Source organism: Ovis canadensis, chromosome 1 (genome assembly GCF_042477335.2).
Source record: "Ovis canadensis isolate MfBH-ARS-UI-01 breed Bighorn chromosome 1, ARS-UI_OviCan_v2, whole genome shotgun sequence".
NCBI lineage: Eukaryota > Metazoa > Chordata > Mammalia > Artiodactyla > Bovidae > Ovis > Ovis canadensis.
This window is the reverse complement of record NC_091245.1, coordinates 176,608,750-176,629,938: the sequence shown is the minus strand read 5'-3', so window position 1 is coordinate 176,629,938 and position 21,189 is coordinate 176,608,750. Positions and strand designations below refer to the sequence as shown.

General features: G+C 38.9%; 1 protein-coding gene across 1 annotated transcript in view; it reads left to right on the top strand.

Moving 5' to 3' along the window:
• MYH15 (myosin heavy chain 15) overlaps positions 1-21,189 on the top strand; it is a 142,123-nt gene that overhangs the window by 19,279 nt on the left and 101,655 nt on the right. The window contains exons 10-14 of the mRNA XM_069552446.2: positions 1,728-1,831; positions 3,065-3,203; positions 13,924-14,042; positions 18,717-18,866; positions 19,454-19,624. Of these exons, the coding sequence (XP_069408547.2) occupies positions 1,728-1,831; positions 3,065-3,203; positions 13,924-14,042; positions 18,717-18,866; positions 19,454-19,624 (683 nt within the window). The remainder of the gene's footprint in view (positions 1-1,727; positions 1,832-3,064; positions 3,204-13,923; positions 14,043-18,716; positions 18,867-19,453; positions 19,625-21,189) is intronic.

Here is a 21,189-nt window from a genome sequence, read left to right as displayed (position 1 = left end):
AAGGCCTTTTCATTTGCTTTTTTTCTTCTTAGAAATTTCTTCCTGCACTTATGACTCTCTCCTGTAACTCTCTTTACGCAAATGTCACCTTATGGAGGCCTTCTCTGATCACTGGGTTAAAAATGGAAACTCTGCATATCCAAGACTTTTTCTTCCTTTTCCCTTTTATTTTACTCCTTAGCACTTACTACTGTTTTACATGTCATATTTTTACTAATTTACTTTTAATTCTGTCTTCTGTTGGAATATAAGCTTTATGAGGGCAGGAATGACTTTTTTTTTCACTGATGTATCCATAAAACTTACAATAATTCCTGGCATATTACTGGATCTCTAATAGATATTAATATAAAGTGAGGCATGAGGAATAATATAGGAGATTCCTGAGAAGTATTAACATGTAAAGGACATTTAAATCTCCATTGAAATAAATACTTTAAAAATTATTATGAATTATATTTCTATTTAAACTATATATTATACTTGAATTCAGCCTGATTTCTTTTGGGTTAGCCCAATTACTTTTATCAAATAGCTTTATTGAAGTATTATTGACCTAAGTGTAAACATTGACGTGTGTATCTATAAGGTGAAACCATCATCACAATTGAGATAATGCATATATCCATTCAGAAGTTTTCTGATCTCTTGAAATCCCTCCCTCCTGCCCCTTCTGACTCCTTCAAGCCCTCCTCTCCCAACCCAGTACATAGGCAACCACTAATGTGCTTTGTCACGACAAATTAGTTAATGTTTCTAGAATTTTATAAGATGGAATCTTGCAGTGGATACTCTTTTGTCTGGCTTATTTCACTCAGCAAATTATTTTGAGATGCTTCCATGCTGTAGCACATGTTCATAGTGCATGCTTTTGTTTGCTGAGGAATAATTAATGATGGACGCTTGGATTGTTTCCAAATAGAGCATTTGGAACATTCACATAGTCCAATTTCTTTGTTTCTAACTTCAGGATAATAGAACTTCACTTCATTGAGTGCTAAACAGAAAACTCAGATGGGCTCTACAAAACTTCACTGGGAGCGAGTGTCAGGCTTTAAGAGGTTAATGTGATTTGGCCAAGTTGACTGCAGACATGCTGCTGATGGCCTGCCTTGGCTTCAGCCTGCATTATGCTTCCTGACTAGGTGAATCATGTCAGGAGTCTTAGACATCAGAGGTGCAGCAGTGAACACACTAGCTGATTTATGGATCCCTTGAAAGACAGACTCAGCCTCCTAATAGGGAGGACATGATGTGACAGGGTTATACTGCTAATGTTCCCTGGGTTTTGACCCCAGTTTCTGCCTGCTGCCTAGCTTTTGAAGCTCAGGCCTGTTATACTTAAAATTTTACAAACCATATTTTGTTGTTGTTGTTGTTGTTGTTCTCTGGCCCTCAACCACATATCTAGGCCAAATTCCTGTTTTCAAGTTTTGCCAACATGCATTATCTGTTTTCTTTTTCACACCAATTCAAGTGGCTACAATTGAATCTGCTTTCCGATTTGGCCTGTCTGATCTTCTCTTGGGAGGCATTAGAACATGACTGACAAGTTAATAGAGGGCAGAAATTGATTGCAGAGGTTTGGGTGTAGAATATGGATTTTATTTTGGCTTGTTTACAAGTATGCTGTAAGCCGTAAGAGTAAACTGTGAATATTGGTCAATTATTTTCTGAACCCTTGTGGATTTCTGTAAGCTGTTTAACTGATGGTTTTCCCACTGCAGATATGTGCCTGGTGTCTGAAAATCCCTCTGACTTTCACTTCTGCTCTCATGGAACAGTTGCTGTGGAGAGCTTGGATGATGCTGAAGAACTGCTGGCCACGGATGTAAGGCTTGTTAGTTATCAGAGCAAAGTCTGGTAATGACAATGAGACATGGAAAAAAGCATCTTAGATCTCCTCTCTTCCGAAGGGTCCTGGAGAAGTGACCTTCCTTCCCCTAGGGGTGGAGAGTGGAAGGTGCCCCTACAGGACTGCTTCTGTCCAGAGTTTTATACTTATTTATTTCGTCAGTATTTTTTGATGCATATAGAAAAGTAGGAAGATGCTTCAATGCAATGATAATGACTGTTTTCATTCTTTTATTTTTTTTCTCTTTGGGATTGCTGTTATGTAGTTGTTTTGGTGTTTTTTAAAATCAAGGATCATAATCATTCTACAAATGCTATTTGATATATTGTTTGCTTTTTGATTAACGTTTAGCATTTTCAGTGTTATTACATACTCTTCATAAACATTTAATGGATACTTAATATTTTATCACACATTTGTTCTATAGTTTATTTAACCATTCTCCTATTGTTAGACTCAAGGTTGAGGGTTTTTTTTCCTACTATGGTGAATATCTTTGTAGGTGAGTACATTCCTGTATATCAGATTCATCTTATGCTAGATTTCTAAAAGGTAGGATTATGAAATTTTTATAGTCTCTCGATACATATTCTAAATTAACTACTAGAAGGATTACCAATTTCCACCCTCCTGGAGTGTGTGAGATCACACTTCTTACCATGTGCAGTGGCTTCTTAGGATGCTGTTCTTTGGTGACATAGTTCTTCTTTTCTTAAATACTTCCTTTTGCCAGTTGTTAAAATGAATCTGGAATAAATATGGGAGAACATATGGGATCCCAGAAATAAGCAACCCATCAGATATGGTGCTACTTTATCCCATAACCATGAAGGCAAAATAATTGAGCTCATATAGCCAGTTAATGATAGATTATTGGAAGGGAGAAGAGAGGAATAGGAGAGGAGAAGGCATCTGAGGAGAGTTCTAAAACTACTGAGTTAAACAAGTCAAGTCATATGCCTTCCTAATTCTCTTTTAAAGGGATGAGCAGGCTACAGGTGACCAAGAGCCAACAGGGCACTTTCAAACCAATTTGCATTACTTTGAACAGAACTGTCACACTTCAGGGCTGTGGTAATCCATCTCCTTCCCTCCGGCAGGCAGCCCACGGCCTGCAAGTGGAGGGAGGTGTGATACACAGCAGAGGTGAGGTGCTTACTACAGCTATTAAGCAAATGAATACTTGGCCATCTGCTTCTCTTTTTACAGCAAGCCATGGACATCTTAGGCTTTCTTTCTGATGAGAAGTATGGATCTTATAAACTCACTGGAGCCATCCTGCACTTTGGAAACATGAGATTTAAGCAGAAACCCAGAGAAGACCAAGTGGAAGCAGATGGCACAGAAAGTAAGGATTACTTCTGTAAACAGGGCATACAGGCACTTCAAATCCCTGACCCTAGGTAGACCTACTCCCTTTCCTTGCAGTTAGCCTCACCTCTTAGTTTTTAGGAAATGTTGAAATTAATCAGTGATCTCCCTCAATTGATGCCCCCCGAATATTATATCTTTCAGTCATCATTTCTTTGTAGAGTCCTTGTATCTCAAAATAAGACACATTCCTTAATTAATTATTGATGATGCCAGTAAATTTGCTAAACTTGGGTGATAATAGGATTGACTAAGATTCAGTGTGCCTTCAGGATATAGACTCTGGAGAAAAACAGAAAAAGGAGCCAATCACTATGAGATGTATGAAGTGACATAATGAAGGTGTAAACAAAGATTTTTAGAATTCCAAAGCGGGAGTGTTCACTAAGTTGAAAACAACATGGCTTCTTTTCCCTTTGCTTTTTATTCACATTATAAAAATTTATAGTCATGCCTACTTACCAAAAAGATCTATAGTGAGTGATCTGTCTAGAATGATCATTAAAATAGAAAATTACAATTATGAAAAGGAGGAATAATAGTCATCATGACTTCATTTAATAAAATTCCTGGCATCTGAAACAAAAATAAAAAAGAATATTCACTCAAATCTTTCAACAAATATTTTTTTTTAATTTTGTATTTTCAATTGTGGTAAAATATACACAACATAAAATCTTACCCATTTTTACGTGTTCATATCAGTGGCATTAAGTACTTTCACATTGTTGCGCAACCACCATTGCTGTTAATCACCAGAACTTTTTTGTCATCCCAAACTGAAACTCTGTATAAAGCAATAACTCCCTATTACTCCCTTCCCCTAACCCCTAGAAAACATGATTTTACTTTCTGCCTCTATGAATTTGACTATTATACATACTTTATATAAATGAAATCATACAATGTTTGTCCTTTTGTGTCTGGTCTATTTCACTTAGCATAATGTTTTCAGAACAATGTTGCAGTAAGTGTCAGAATTTCATTCCTTTTTAAAGGCAAAATAATATTCCATCACATGTATATTCCACTTTTTGTTTACCTGTTCATTTGCAGACGTGTGAGTTGCTTCTACTTTTCACTGCTGAGTAATGCTGCTGTTAACATTAGTGTTCACATATCTGTTTGAGCCTATGCATTTATTCTTTTTTGTGTATACCCAGAAGTAGAATTGCTGGATTAAATGATAATTCTATGTTTAATCTTTTGAGGAACCACCATACTGTTTCTCTGTGGTGGCAGCACCATTTCACATTTCCACCAGTGATGCACAAAGGTTCCAATTTTTCTACATCCTCACCAACGCTTGTTGTATTCTGTTTTGTTTTGTTTTGTTTTGTATTTGATAAGAGCCATCTGTATGGGTACACGGTGGTATCTCAGTTGTGCTTTTAGTTTCATTTCCCTAATGATTAGTGATGTTGAGTATCTTTCATGGACTTACTAGACATTTGTATATCTTCTTTGGAGAACTATCTATTCAATTCCTTTGCCTGTTTTTGCATTGGGTTGTTTGTTTTTCTATTGTTTCACAAAAAGTTTTTGAGGCCAGTCTGTGCAGGGATTATACCTGATGCTAGAGATATACCTGTGAACATATCATCTCTGTCTTGACTGTCTAGTGTGAAAGATAGACAATATACACATAAATGGACAAATACATGCATGAAATCAGAATGAAAAGGCAGAATAAAAGAATAAAGAATAATAAGAATTGAAGGTTTTTGTTGATAGGGTGGGCAAAAAGTCCCCTTAGAGAAGAGGAGCCTGGGGCTCAGAGGAGAATGCAGTGAGAGAATGTACTCTGTTGCTCTCGTTGCTCAGTCACTCAGTTGTGTCAATTGTTAGTGCAATATATACATGGTACCAACATATTAATATATACTTCCATGGTCTCTTGTTGCCTTTTTTTGTTATTTTTGTCATTGTTGTTGTTTTTTTGCTTTTCCATGCTTTGAAACAAAGTTTTAGAAATTATTTTTATTACACAAGCAGGATATAATTATTAAGCAGAAAATAAAGATAAGCAAATGAAGCAAGTCATCTCATCCAATCTCCCCGGTGGTTCCTTCTCAGCTTTTTTGCTGGTGTATGCTCATCTTCCTTACTTCTAACTGCTCCAGAATTGCTGGTCTCAACTCTTGACACTTTTCTCTGCTCATTTTTTAGCTGATTATCTCAAACTCAACTCGTATGGAACCGAATTCTCCACCTCTTCCTGCCCCTGCTACCAGCTCTTCATTTCTCAGTCTTCTTGCTAAATGTCACCTGGACTCTCGCAGTTGCCCTGACTCAAATCATGGGTAGCTTAGAGTCATCCTGAACTCCTCTCTTTTTCATTGCCTCTACCTTTAAACATACGTAAAACTCGCAGCCATCCACAGCTATCGTGTTCACTCCCACCACCTAGCCTAAGCCTCCATTTCTTACCAGACAATCCAGAGAGCCTCCTTCCTGATCTCCCTGCCTCCACCCTCACCCCATTACTGCACACAGAGCAGCCAGCAATGACCCTTTCACAGTATAAGCCATCCCATATCCCCTCCTCTCACAAATGGCTCCCATCTTACTCAAATAAGCTCCCAATCCTCAGTATAGCCTCCTTGTCTTCTCTGATATCTCTCCAAATCTCTCTCTAATCCCATCTCCCTATTGTGACCGATAATATGAAATTTATCTTTGGTCTTTGTCCTAGTTTATGGCACAGAGCTTTTAATTTGGAATTTTCTAAGTTATGAGATCAATAAAGGTGCATTTTATGTTAACAAGGTGACTTTTGGACTGTGCCTATAGATGGGGTCTGGTCACCACAAGAACTAACCATGTGATTAGAGAGTTGGAACTTTCAGTCCCATCTCTATCAGGACAGAGGAGAGGGGCTAGAGATGAGGTTCAATCACCAGTGGTCAATGCCTATGTAATGAAGCCTCCATGAAATCTTAAAAGCATAGTGTTCAGAGAGCTTTTGGGTGGCTGAACTTGGGGAAATTTGGCAAGATTGGCATCCTTGGAGAGGGTGTGGAGGCTCTGCACCCTTTCCCCATAACTTTCTCTAGGCATCTTTCCTATTTAGCTATTATTCAATAATAAATCATTGATTTAGTATATAAAGTGTTTTTCTGAGTTCTGTGAGCCTCTAGCAAATTCAGTTCAGTTCAGTCATGTCCGATTCTTTGCGACCCCATGGACCGCAAGACGCCAGGCCTCCCTATCCATCACCAAGTTCCAGAGTTTACTCAAACTCATGTCCATTGAGTCAGTGATGCCATCCAAAACTCTCATCCTCTGTTGTCCCCTTCTCCTCCTGCCTTCCATCTTTCTCAGCATCAGGGTCTTTTCAAATGAGTCAGTTCTTCTCATCAGGTGGCCAAAGTATTGGAGTTTCAGCTTCAGCATCAGTCCTTCCAATGAACACCCAGGACTGATCTCCTTTAGGATGGACTGGTTGGATCTCCTTACAGTCCAGGGGACTCTCAAGAATCTACTCCAACACCACAGTTCAAAAGCATCAATTCTTTGGCACTCAGCTTTCTTTATAGTCCAGCTCTCACAACCATACACGATTACTGCAAAAACCATAGCTTTGACCAGATGGACCTTTGTTGGCAAAGTAATATCTCTGCTTTTTAATATGCTCTCTAGGTTGGTCATAACTTTTCTTCCAAGGAGTAAGCCTCTTTTAATTTCATGGCTGTAGTCACCATCTGCAATGATTTTGGAAATTCTGTCACTGTTTCCACTGTTTCCCCATCTATTTGCCATGAAGTGATGCCATGATCTTAATTTTCTGAATGTTGAGTTTTAAGCAAACTTTTTCACCCTCCTCTTTCACTTTCATCAAGAGGCTCTTTAGTTCTTCTACTTTCTGCCAGAAGGGTTGTGTCATTTGCATATCTGAGGTTATTGTTATTTCTCCCGGCAGTCTTGACTCCAGCATGTGCTTCATCCAGTCCAGCATTTCTCATAATGCACACTACATATGTTAAATAAGCAGGGTGACAATATACAGCCTTGACATACTCCTTTCCCTATTTGGAACCAGTCTGTTGTTCCATGTCCAGTTCTAACTATGGCTTCTTGACCTGCATACAGATTTCTCAGGAGGCAGGTCAGGTGGTCTAGTATTCCCATCTCTTTAAGAATTTTCCACAGTTTGTTGTGATCCACACAGTCAAAGGCTTTGGCATAGTCAATAAAGCAGAAGTAGATGTTTTTCTGGAACTCTCTTGCTTTTTAGATGGTCCAACGGATGTTGGCAATTTGATCTCTGGTTCCTCTGCCTTTTCTAAAACCAGCTTGAACATCTGGAAGTTCACTGTTCATGTACTGTTGAAGCCTGGCTTGGAGAATTTTGAGCATTACTTTACTAGTGTGTGAGATGAGTGCAACTGTGCAATAGTTTGAACATTCTTTGGCATTGCCTTCTTTTGGGATTGGAATAAAGACTGACCTTTTCCAGTCCTGTGGCCACTGCTGAGTTTTCCAAATTTGCTCATCTAGTGAGTGCAGCACTTTCACAGCATTATCTTTTAGGATTGAAATAGCTCAACTGGAATGCCATCACCTCCACTGGTTTTGTTCGTAGTGATGCTTTCTAAGGCCCACTTGACTTCACATTCCAGGATGTCTGGCTCTAGGTGAGTGATCACTCTATCGTGATTATGTGGGTTGTGAAGATCTTTTTTGTATAGTTCTTCTGTATATTCTTGCCACCTCTTCCTAATATCTTCTGCTTCTGTTAGATCCCTACCATTTCTGTCCTTTATTGTGCCCATCTTTGCATGAAATGTTCCCCTGATATCTCTAATTTTCTTGAAGAGATCTCTAGTCTTTCCCATTCTGTTGTCTTCCTTTATTTCTTTGCACTGATCACTGAGGAAGGCTTTCTTATCTCTCCTTGCTATTCTTTGGAACTCTGCATTCAAATGAGTATATCTTTTCTTTCTGTCTCTGGCTTTCACTTCTCTTCTTTTCATAGCTATTCTTAAGGCCTCCTCACACAATCATTTTGCCCTTTTGCATTTCTTTTTTTGGGGATGGTCTTGATCCCTGCCTCCTATACAATGCCACAAACCTCTGTCCATAGTTCTTCAGGTACTCTGTCTATCAGATCCAATCCCTTGAAAATTAAATCTAGCAAATTAGCTGAACCCAAGTAGGGTGTCGTTGGAACCTCCAAACTATAGCTGGTTGGTCAATAGCCTAAGCAACAACCTGGACTTTCATTTGGCTTTTGAAATGGAGGAAGCAGTCTTGTATTAATAGGACTGCACTCAACCTGTGGACTCTGATGCTGTCTCAGGTAGTTGGTGTCAGAATTGTGCTGAACTGTAGGACTTCCATCTGGTGCCACAGAACTGCTTGGTGTGGACGCACCCACCTCCGTGGAATCAGGAGCAGAGCCCTCACCTACCCTTTCCCCAGTCTCTCACTCCTCTCACTCAGTCCACTGATCTCTTGGCTCCGCTGGGAGTATTCGAGCAATCCTGTTGCAGGACTGTTTCACCAGCTCCTCCTCCTCTCTGGAAGTCTTCCTAGGCATCCTCATGGCTCACTCCCTCACTTTGTCAAGGCGCCATCTTGGCTGTCACCTTATCAGGAAACTTCCCTGACGACCCTTACCTCCTTCTTACCATTCTCTGTCTCCTTACTCTGAATATTTTTGTTTGTGTCATTCATAATAGCTGCTCTTTATTGGCTGTCTTACTCCCCAGTCTCCATCAGATGGGCGCTCCAAAAGAGCAGGGGTCTAATTTGGTGTGGCTGCTGTATTTCCAGGCATTAATACAGTGTCTGGCTCTGTATTATAGTAGCATTTACCATAGTAGTAATTAACTATTTGTTAAATGAATCCTACCTACTCAGGAACAGTCAGTTAATACCATAGGACATATCCTTCACTTTTTTTTTTTCTAGTTGAGTGACCTTCTCACTATACTCATCAATATTAGCAGTTGTTTTCCACTTGTCAATTAGCCAGGTTTTATTTTATTTTTATGTATTAATAAAGCTAACATTTGTGTAGGTTATCAACTATTTATATTGTTTCTTTTTTAAATTTTTGTTTCCATCATTAGCCCATTTTTAAAATTGAGGCACAGATTTTTTTCTTATTGATTTCTAAGGGCTCTTAATATATTAAGCCTTGGTAATTTTCTTCCAGTTAATCATTTACAAAATCGTTGAAGGAGTTGGACAGATGGAGAAGAGAGTGAAAAGAGGAAGGGCCCCAAACCAAAGGGGACATTCTTAGCTTTACCTCTTTCTTGAGTTCAAGTCCCACATTTCTAACTTTCTACTGCATGTTCTCCTGCTACTCTAAACTCTGCATGGCGAAAACGCAGTGTATCATCTTCTTCAAGTGATGTCTTGCTGTTGACTCTTCTATTCATATTCACAGTACTGTCCTTCTCTCTGCTTCTCAGACTAGAAACATCTTCATCATGTTTCTCAGGCTTTTGCTGTTTCTTGTTACTAGTTTAGACTTTTCAGCCCCTTGCACTCCCCTGTCCCACAGTAGGTTCACTTTCTATAATTGCCTCCCTCTGGTCTGCTTTGCACACTTCCACAAAATTAATCTTTCTGATTAGTTTGCCATTAATTCACCATACTGATTAAATTGCTGTTCTAATTTGCCACTTCTCTGCCAAATGCCCCTTTAATATATCCCCATTATTTAAATAATACCTTCCAGAAGTATCAGATGTCTCCTGTGGCCACAAGTCACCTGATCTTCTGTTTATCTCACTTTCTAACTTCTTGGTCCAGTCTGCCATCTTTGACCATCACTGCACTGCCCGCCTCTGGGCCTTTAAGTCATGTTGTTCTCTGTCTCAGAAATGCTTGTTCTCCCATATTTGCCCATCAAAACCCTCCTCATCCTTCAAGGCTCAGACCAAATGTTGTTTCTTTCTTGAAATCTTCCCTGTTCATGCAGTCCAAAAGAGATCTTTCTCTCTCTTTCAAACTTTGATGACAGTCATAATTTGTCTCTTTATAACAGTTGTTTTATTGACTTGCTATTTTTGTCTGTTTTATTTACTGTCGTGAATTATAAACTCCTTGCTGTCAAGGATTTTTGTCTTGTTTATCTGTCCTCTTACCATAGCATCTGGTACCAGGCCTTGCACATAGCAAGTGCTCAGAAACTGTTCAATAAATTAAGAAAGGGTGAACAGCTCAGAAACCACATTATAACCTTATATATAAGATGAACTGAAGGTCATTTTCAAAACCCTTTTTCACATTAGCCAGATTGCCATCTGACAAAACTGAATTTTGTTTCTGTCTTTATATCTTGTTATTTATATATCAGACTGTAGTGGGATAGAATTGTCCCTTTGTTTCTCTCTACTTATTTATCTCTTTTCAGGTGCCATCAGAATTCTCTCCATCTTCTAATTATACTTACCAAATCTGGATACCATTCTCTAGAGAGTAGTTCTCAGACTTGGCTGCACATTAGAATCACCGGGAGAGCTTTTCTATTCCTGAAGCTCAGGCCTTACCCAGACCAAAGGAAATCAATCTCTGAGGGTGGATGCAGGCATCAGGGTTTGTGGTTACGACTTGCCAGGTGACCTCAATGTGCAGCCAAGGTTGAGGATTGTTCTCCAACCCTCATACCCTCATGTGTATCAGAATCACCTGGTGAAATGCTAAAAATAAACCCTAACCTCCTCTAGTGGGCAAGTACTTTGTTCTTTTATGAACTCTCCAGGCTATCCTGATCCATACCAGTGACAAGAACCCTTCTAGCTAAACCTCTCCCAGGTAAGATGATACAACCTGGTTAAAATTCATGGTTTTATCCACCAGCTCCTAGAAAATGATGTTTATTTTGGTGGGATTTTTATAAAGCTTCTTCTGGGAATACATCAGGTCACACAATCAACATATGTTTATAGGCAGTGCTGTCTTCATGATGGCGTCTCCTGAATGTTAGAAGGATGTTTTTTCACCAATTTAAACTATTTTCATCTAGGTTGTAACACTATAAACTTTTAATGCAAAGGAAGTAATTTTGAGGAGGGGAACATGACAACTGTTATTTTCTGTTAAAAAAAGAAGATGAGTAAATGTGATGTTTAATGTACGCCTTTGGGATAAATCCAAGGAACACTACTCCCCTGTCTGCAGATCATTGAATGTCTCTGGAGTGGGAAAGAAATAATTCTGCAATGTTGAAGGCTATTTCTGTTAGAGCTTAAGGTGGGATACTACCTTAAGAGAATTTGGGTTTCCTTTGTTCATGGATAAAAATAGACTCAAAGAACTGTCATTAACAGTGGAAAAAGATTGTGTGAAATTGAGACTATTATTACCTACATTGTCCATCTGAATGCTTCCAAAGCATAGAGAGCTGAAGTCCTGTCTATTTTTCCTGGACGGATATTGTGGAATTGTTCATTTTTCACATCATTGGTTACTGTTCAGCTCCACTCGGATTCATCAGGCACATTGCATTTCTCCCTTCCTTTGAAATATTTTCATTTTGGGTTAGATGCTCTTTAAATTCTCCTTTGGCTCAAAAAGTCTTTGATTCCTACCCCTTGGCGTTTCAACTTGAAATAATCAGGCTTTTGTCTCCAAACATGGTGCTCTTAACAAGAATAACTCAGTATAGGATCAGAATGTCTGCTCTACTTTTGATTTTTCCACTTATTTTCCCAAACAGTCTTTGCATTTTGAAAGATTTCATAGCAATGGAGTTCCTAGGCCATTATCACTGATTAGGAGTAGATGTGGAATTTGTAGATACATTTCTAGAATGTATAATATATATTGACTTTGTATACTAAGTCACTTCAGTTGTGTCTGACTCTTTGTGACCCTATGGAATGTAGCTGACCAGGCTCCTCTGTCCATGGGATTCTCTAGACAAGAATACTGGAGTGGGTTGCTATTTCCTTTAGTTAACAATAAATCAAACATTTCAAGCTTTTCTAGTCTTTGTGAAAACTTTAAAGGCCCCACAAAAAGGAAATGGATATTGTTAATACAGATGACATATAGCTATTTAATTGTGTTTTGTTTTTAATTTATTTTCTATTTGTGGTCATTGCTCAGGAAATTTTGTACTTCTTAATGAAGTAAGGAAAGACTGCATTTCCTTCTATTCTAAGACATTAACTTTATTTTTTTATTTTTTTTTTTTTTTTAAGACATTAACTTTATGGAGTGGCTACATCAGATATATATCTCGGGATTCATTTAAAATGGGAGACAGCAGAGAGGTTTCAACTGAGCAAAATATTCCTTTTGTTTGATAACTGAAAAAAAACACGCAGTTTAAAATGTGTTTATAGCTTTTCGCCTGTGGCATTCTTTCGTGTTATTGTCATTTTTTTAACACCTGATGTGATACATGCTTATTTACTTTTCCTTCTGAGAACACTCATTCTTCATTTCTTTCCTTAGAAAATGAAAATACCATTCTATATAAGAATAAGTGTGCGGGTTGTAAGTCTTCTTGTTAGGCAGCAGAGGGCACTGTGGGGCAGAGACTCACAGGAAGAGGAAAGGTGAGAGATACTGGGCAAGTGTTCTGGCTTCTGTTGATAGGTCTTGAATTACCCAAATATATGGTCCAAGTTCTGGTTCCATTGAAAGGAGCTACAAATATATATGTAGAAGGGGAAAATAGGCAAATAATGAAAATATGATTTTCATCCTCTTCCGATGAACAATTCTTTTCAGAAGAGGGGCAATATCAAGAAATGGATTTTTTTTAATTGGGCTATAATTCTCATATTATAAAATTATTCTTTAAAAATATACAGTTCAGTGAGTTTAAGCATATTCAGAAGGTGGTTTGACTAACATGTCATTACTCCCAAAAAGACATCTTGTATACAAAAGTAGTTACTCTCCATTCCTTTTTCCCCTAGCCCCTGGCAACTACAAATCTACTTTCTGTCTCTCTAGATTTACCTATTCTGGACAGTTCATATAAATAAAATCATATAATATATGGCCTTTGTGTCAGGCTTCTTCACTTACTATGATGTTTTTAACACTCAATCATGTTGCAGCATACATCAATACTTTATTCTTTTTTGTAGTTAAAAAAATGTTCTGTGGAATTAATATCCTGCATTTTGTTTATCCATTTATCAGTTGATGAAAATTTGTGTTTTTTTTCCTTTCTTTGACCATTGTGAGTAATGCTGCTAGGAACATTTGTGTACAACTATTTTGTGTGAACATATGTTTTTATTTCTCTTGGATGTATACCTCGGGGTGGAATTGTTGGATCCTGCAGTAACTATGTTTAATTTCTGAGTGGCTGCCAAACAGTTTCCTACAGTGGCTATACCATTTTACATTCTAGGAGTGTATGAAGTTTTCAATTTTTCCACTTCTTCACCAAAACACTCATGTCTTTTTGATTATAGCCATTCTAGTGAGTGTGTAGTGGCATTTCACTGTGATTTTGATTTGCATTTACAAGACATAGAGTCTTTTAGGATCATTTAGGGTCCATGCATTTATTTCAGAACTACAATTTACCTTGCTACATCATTCTAACCACACCATCTTTCCGTCTTCTGGGCTGTCTATTGGGTTCACGTGGAGATTGAATTTTGACAATGTTTTCCTTCTTCTCTCCTCCTCCCTCTTTTCTCTTACTATTTTCTCTCCCCTTCTCTCCCTCTCTCCTTCTCTTCTGCTTTTCCTTCCTTTCTTCTGACCAGATGCTGGCAAGGCTGCTTTCCTCATGGGCATTAACTCCTCTGAGCTGGTGAAGGGCTTGATCCATCCTAGAATCAAAGTTGGTAATGAATATGTTACTAGAAGTCAAAATGTAGAACAGGTAAGTTACTTCCAGAGTATTATGATTCTATCCTCTTGTACTAATTGTACCCAGGTTTTATTTGTGTATTTTTCAACTTCTGATGTCTGTAACAAGGCCTTCTATAAAAAAGTGAAAGAGAATTACTGTGAGGAGTATTCTGTTTTCATCTGTGATGCACCCCACAGTAAATGCTCTTGTGTTAAGAGTCTTTCTAGTCTGAAAGATACCATTTTGACAGTTTCCCCTTAAGCAACAAGCCTCTTCAGATTCAGGGAAGTCCTTTACATTTTATAATAAATATCTTTGTGGTCTAGCTAAGAGGCTCTTAAAAATATAGTTTCTGACATGACTAAAATTGATAAATTGAAATCTATCACCTATTTGGAATATTGACTTTTTAGGCTATCAGATGCATTCATTAAGAAAGGGTTTCAGCACCTATGCTGAAGTTAGCGTTCAAAGAGGGGGAAAAATGAGAACCAAAGTGAGAGATGGAAGGTCATATAGGTTTTGTTCAGTATCCAGGAGAATATTTTAATGATAGAATAATGAGTGCTCTGAGAAGTGTTGGTCCTGAGGCTGTGCAGTAAATAGTCACAGGACAGGCAACTAGTAAGACCATCTAAATATGATAGTGTATTTCAAAATAATAATTGACATCTGGAATGTGCTAGTATGAGACAAGCCCTGCTACAGTAACATGCACACTAAAATCCTAGTGACAATAACATAGGCATTTATGTCTTACTCACACCAGGCCTGATACAGATGAGACCACCTTCTTCAATTTTGTCCTCAGGCCATCTGAAATGCATGGCCTCCAGTGTTGCTGCACAGGGGAAAAAATTATTTGTGAAGAAAGTACACACACTTTAACTGCCTGGGGCTAGGAGTGATATCACTTTTAGTAAGATTCTATCGGTGAAAACTAGTCAAATTCTCTCCTTAGCTACTGTGGGGCTGAGAAGTGTAGTCTTTCTGGAAAGAGAAAGTGGTTTGATCACATATAACATGTAAAAAGCATTCATATTATCTCCTTCCATTCCTACAACAAAACTCAGAGGTAGGTAAGGCAAGGATACCTATGTTTTTTCCAGTTGAGGAAACTGAGGGTTAGGGTACATAAGTAACATTCCAAAGGATACCCAGCTAGTATTCAGGTGACACCTAGACCGTCTTGCTCTGTAGACATCCTAAATCTGAAAATGAGATAGACAAACGTGCAACTTTGTGACAGAAGACAGTTATTTTGACAACAATAAACTCTCTTTCTTTTGATATGTTGGTAGACAGGCATTTGGTGTGACTGTCATTTAAAACATTTCAACAACTAATCAAAATCAATTTCCTAGTTCACCTTACTCTATAACTAAATAAGCTTCTCTCTACCATAATATCAACTCTATGGGAACAGTTTGCCTGCATTTTTGTCCTCCCTGGTGACCTGAGCTCTTGAGGCCATGGACTGTGTCTAATTCATCTTAGTACCCCCAGCATCTAGCACAGTGCCCTGCAAGCAGCAGGTGCTCCATAAATGTTAAAATAAATGAAATATTGGCTGACGTTAAGCCATGCTCAGTGGGACAAGTAGTTGAGCTATTTCTTCATAGTGAGGCTGGAGATGTCTGGCAGCTTCTTGCCTTTTAAGACATTCACCACCACATGCATGCATGACATGCTATGATTATAGAACAAGGACTTGCTCAGTGTAAAACTAATGAGCCCATAGGAGGACTGAAATCAAACCTTCGTCTCTTTAATATTGTGTTCTCGGGGACTGAGTTACCACACCAGCCTCTACTATAATGGAATCAGTGAAGCAAGCTAATATATTATTATTCAACATTAAAAGAAAGAAAACCCTCATCCTCCATGCCCCCCTCCCCTACCCACCTTCTTGCTTGAGCACTCTCTTTTCCTCCATCTCCTGAAAACAGAGTAAGAAAGCACACTGTAAGGCTTTTCTTTTCTTAGGAATTTTACTGACTTTATAGAGACAATTGTCACTGCTAAGAATAGAGATGTATATGCTCTGTTGATGACAATTGCAAAAGATGGCAAAAATTCTTGCAGTGTTAACACTTTATACAAAACTTAGTTCTAGCTCTTATGTTATCTAACTCTGGGACTTTGGTCAAATATTCCATCTCTCTGAGCACCGCAGGAAGAGGTTAAATTCTTCTGTGGGTCTCAGTGGAACAATGATTGGCATCTAAAGGAGATAATTCTTCATGTATGAGAGTGTCCCACACATTGAAGGAGGTTTCTCATTCCTGTTCCCAGGTGCTAACTGCCAGCAACACTCTCAGTCACTGATGATGTGGAAATGCCCATCCTGTTCAAAAGTGCCCCCTTCCCTTGGGTGGGGGGTGTGCCATCTTGAATTGGGAGCCACTATACACGATTATCCCGAGAAGGCAATGGCACCCCACTCCAGCACTCTTGCCTGGAAAATCCCATGGACAGAGGAGCCTGGTGGGCTGCAGTCCATGGGGTCGCCAAGAGTCAGAGACGACTGAGTGACTTTACTTTCACTTTTCACTTTCATGCATTGAAGAAGGAAATGGTAACCCACTCCAGTGTTCTTGCCTGGAGAATCCCAGGGACAGGGGAGCCTGGTGGGCTGCCGTCTGTGGGGTCGCACAGAGTTGGACACAACTGAAGCGACTTAGCAGCAGCAGCATACGTGATTATCAGGAACCAAGGCTCTTCAGGTCTAGTATTTTAAGATTCTAGGAGAGTTCTAACTATGCTTATTAGAAATAGGTTATTTTACTTTGAAAAGATTAATAATGATCAAACAATAATAGTAATCAGTAGCCATTGAATGCTCACTGTGGATGCTGTGCTGTGTGCTTTGTATGCACGGTTCATTCAATCAAGCAGCAGTCTGCAAAGTTGATCTTATTTATGCTTCCATTGTATTAAAAACAGTCAGCTTAGAATGATTAACTGCTGAAAGCAACATGGATAGTAAATACTGGATCAAGGATGAGGAAGTGATAAAAGTGGAGAAGGGATAGGAAAGGGGGAACTAGCATTTATTGGATTGACTCTAAGTGCCAAATACTGTACTATGTATATTTACATCTTCTGTCTCTCTAAATCTCTTCCAACAACCATGAGACAAGCATATTTTAATATTATTTTGCAGATGAGGAAGGCAGGGATCAAGGTGGTTTAAAATACAGCTATTTGACTCCACTCCTTTTCAGTTTTGTTTTTTCTATCCTATATTATTGACCCCCAAGTAATCAAAGTCTTTGAGGTTATTTTTAAAAGAGCTCAGTCATGAGTCTGTTTAACCTCTGCTACAATTTCAGGCTTTCTTCCTGTTTTTCACTACTCCCCAGCTGCAGCCAGTTTCTCTCTCACTCCCACTTCTCAGGTATCTAGGGAATTAATAGGGGGGGAAGCAAGTTAGTCACATTCTTTTTAAACTTTCAAAGTGACTGCTGTAGACATAGAGTGATTTCCTAGATGCTCTGAAGAATAAAAATCATTCTCGGTGCTTTACTTGTGCGTGTCTGCTCTTGATGCCAATAATAAAAAACTGTGATGCCATCCGGCTTATGGATTACTGTGGAAATGACTCAAGATAACTGATCAGGGAGTGGGTGACTCATAACTAAATCACCGCTAGACACCAACTGGCTCCTGCTGTGTGCACTGTCCTGGGCAGCCGAAGGATGGATGTGATAGGCCTATTTTAAATGTTAAGTCGTTGAAGCGCATTCCCCTGCCAGGCTTGGAGACTGTCCAGCTGAAATTCACTCCTCCTTGGAGTCTGTCAGAAAGCTGCTGCGACAGCGGCGCCTGCACGTCACGGCAGCAGGATCTACATCCGCAAAGCAGCAGCATCACACGCAGAGGTTGGAGCTCTCCCCAGTAGGTTAGGAGAGCGCCTTTGACCCGCACCTCCAAGGAGGGGAAATGTGGCCTCAGTTTTACAGTAGAGGACTCTGAGTCAGAACGATGCACTAAATTGCCATTCTCCCTATGCAGAGTTGAGGGCAGCCCTGGGAACTAATAAAATAGGTGGAACCTGAGGCTGGAAAGAATCTTCAAGAGCATAACTCAGGGGAAGACACTGCACCCTAGAGAGATTGGGTCACTTGCCAAAAGTTATGCAATTTATTAGTAGCAGCAGCAGCAGGAAAGAGCTAGAGATTCCATATTCCTAACCTACTCTACCAGCATTTTTGAAACTTTATGGTGCGTGGGAGTCAGAGGGGATTGTGCCAGAGTGCAAATTCTGATTCATAGGTCTGGGATGAGATGCTGGGCATTGGCATCTTTAAAAAGCTCTCACGTGATTCTGATGCTGCAGGTCTTAGGACTACACTCTGAACAGCAAGGTTTTAGAACATGTTGCCACCCTACCCCAGGAGGTTTGGTCCTTTAGTGGTAGGAACATGAATCTCTCACAGGAGTGTTGGGTGGGGAGGCACCAGGCAGCTCACCTCCTTTTCCGTAACTCTCCTCCCTTCTCCTCCTCTCTCCCTTCCTTCTCGCTTTACTCTTGTCCTTGTTTCTTTCTTCCTTTCCCCTTATCTTCAGCATAAAGCTATAACCACAGAAAGCAGATAAATATATGCTGGTTTTACTAGAAGGTGGTTACTGATAGAGAATGCCCAGGGTCAAAATGAACACTGTTGTCAGGCGAAGGACTACTTTTGATGTGATTTTCAGGTGACCTATGCTGTTGGTGCCTTGTCTAAGTCAATCTATGAGAGAATGTTTAAGTGGCTGGTGGCACATATCAACAGGGTCCTGGACGCCAAGCTGTCAAGACAATTCTTCATTGGCATTCTTGACATCACTGGTTTTGAGATGCTTGATGTAAGTATATCTGGTAAGAGTGAAGTTGATGTATATTTACAAGAGGATTAGACTATGTGAATTGAATGCCAGAAGATGTAGTCAGAGCATGATGAGAATCATTCTGTGCTAACTTAAACAGCTACTTTGGTTGGAAAAAGCTGTTATTAATAGTAACAAATAACAATAAAAATCATTATGATTAATAGTGCTAGGAAGTTAATTCAACCTTAGATAAAGGTAAATTAAGACATCTTTTATGATTTTGAATTGTAATATCATTAAATGTTAATTTCCTATCATAATCTTAATTTTCAGATATATATGAAGGAGGTTAAGAATATAATTGAGCAGTTTTTACTTATTGGGTTTATTTGCCAACATATGATAGTGGTTGTGGTTTTCTCTTTATATTTTCCAAGTGAACCTCTATTTTATTTTTTTAATTGAAGTATGTTTGACAATTAAAAATATATATTTAAGCAGAACAACTTGATTCAGTGCACATATACATTGTGAAATAATCTCTACAATTAAGTTAATTAACATATCCATCACCTCCAATAATTACTATTTTCTCAATTTTATTTCTGATCACAACCGTGAAGTATAACAGTCTTGAACAACTTTGCATTAATTTTACCAATGAAAAGTTACAACAGTTCTTCAATCAGCATACGTTGGTTTTGGAGCAAGAGGAATATAGGAGAGAAGGCATTGACTGGGTGTCCATCGACTGTGGCCTGGATTTGCAAGCCTGTGTGGATCTTGTTGAGAAGGTGAGGCATGTTTCTCCCCCATCCATTTTTGTTTAAGGAGAATTGGCCTTGCTTGCTGTGTTGATCCGTGTCAGGACCCTGGCTCTGTCAAGGGGATGGGAAATAGGGTAAAGAGCTCTGCACATATCCTCTTAGTGGTTTTTCTATGCAGCCCTGTGGCATCCTAACTAAACTCCCACATCAGTTACCTACTCCATCATCTCTAACTCACACTGTCGCTACACATTTACTGCTTATGCATGGCCTCCACTGTTAATGCATGAGGAAGCTTGTTGAGATTAAAAATGGTCACGCTCTTGACTGGAAAAACACAGAGCTGAAAATATGACCACTGTAGGGCTTGGCTGATTAACATAAGGTGAATGAGTAGACCCAGAGCAGCTTAACGAAATTTGGCAAATTAGCATGCAAACAAACAACCGCCATAAATCCTCAAGGCCACTACCTTGCAGGATGTAGTTTGTTCATTTAATTGGACAAGTACCAGTTAGTTTAAGTAATTTATGACAATACTTCATGGCTTATTAGTAAATTAGCTGCAGTGTATGGTTTCCAGATTCAGTGATGTTCCCACACTCTGAAATCTTTCCATGTGCTCTAGAAAAGATTAACCAGATTTGCCAGGGGAATTCAATATGGTTTTTCTGTGGCTTTGTCCAAGGGAGCAAGCATGATGAGGTGTGAGCAGCTATGTGGCCTTATCTTTTGCAATAGTTGCGGATTGCAGTGAATTCTGCACTTGTCTGGACAACTATGCTTTGCTCTCACATTTGATTCTTAGCAACCTTGTTTAGAAAGGGGTGAGGATGACTAACCTCTCACTGTCTTTTGTGGGGCCCAGATTTTATCAATCACTGTCCCATCCATTTTACATGTTAGATCTTTAGATGAAACTAAATCTTCTTTGAAAATAGCCATTATTCTTAACAGGAGTGGACATCACATTGATTTTACTTATTTTATAACCACTTCCTGGGGAGGGGATCGGCTGATTCAAAAAATGATGATAATGAACCAACTCTTGAGTTGACTAAAAATAATGATAATAATGACCCGCCCATGATCTGGGAAATGTTTGATGGCATTATTAGAGTTGCAGTTTTCTAATTAGAAACGAAACAAGAGAACTGGAGCTCCTTCAAGGGACAGCTTTAACTTTGGGCAGTTGTCACCTGTAAAATCTACTTACTCTGAATATGATAAAACACTGTATTCAGGCAGGAAGGTGGGATGCAGACATTATTCAACTCCTGATATGCCTGTGAGTGTTACAGATTTGTAGTTGATCTGAAGCCTATTATCTTATTTATGACAATCAAACTTATTCTAAGACACCAGCAACATTGATATAATTTCCTATTGTACTTTCTAGTGATATGATAAAACAAGGGGAAAAATGAGTAAATGATAAAAGGAAAAGATAAGTGTTTGGTTTCCTGTGAGTTATTTCAAAGGTTCAGGTCAGGCAAATGTGGAATACTAAAACCTTTCTTGAACTGATTCTATATTTTGAAAAGATCATTGTGTTTGTTCAGTCTACATGAAGGAAATTTTTAGTAAATATT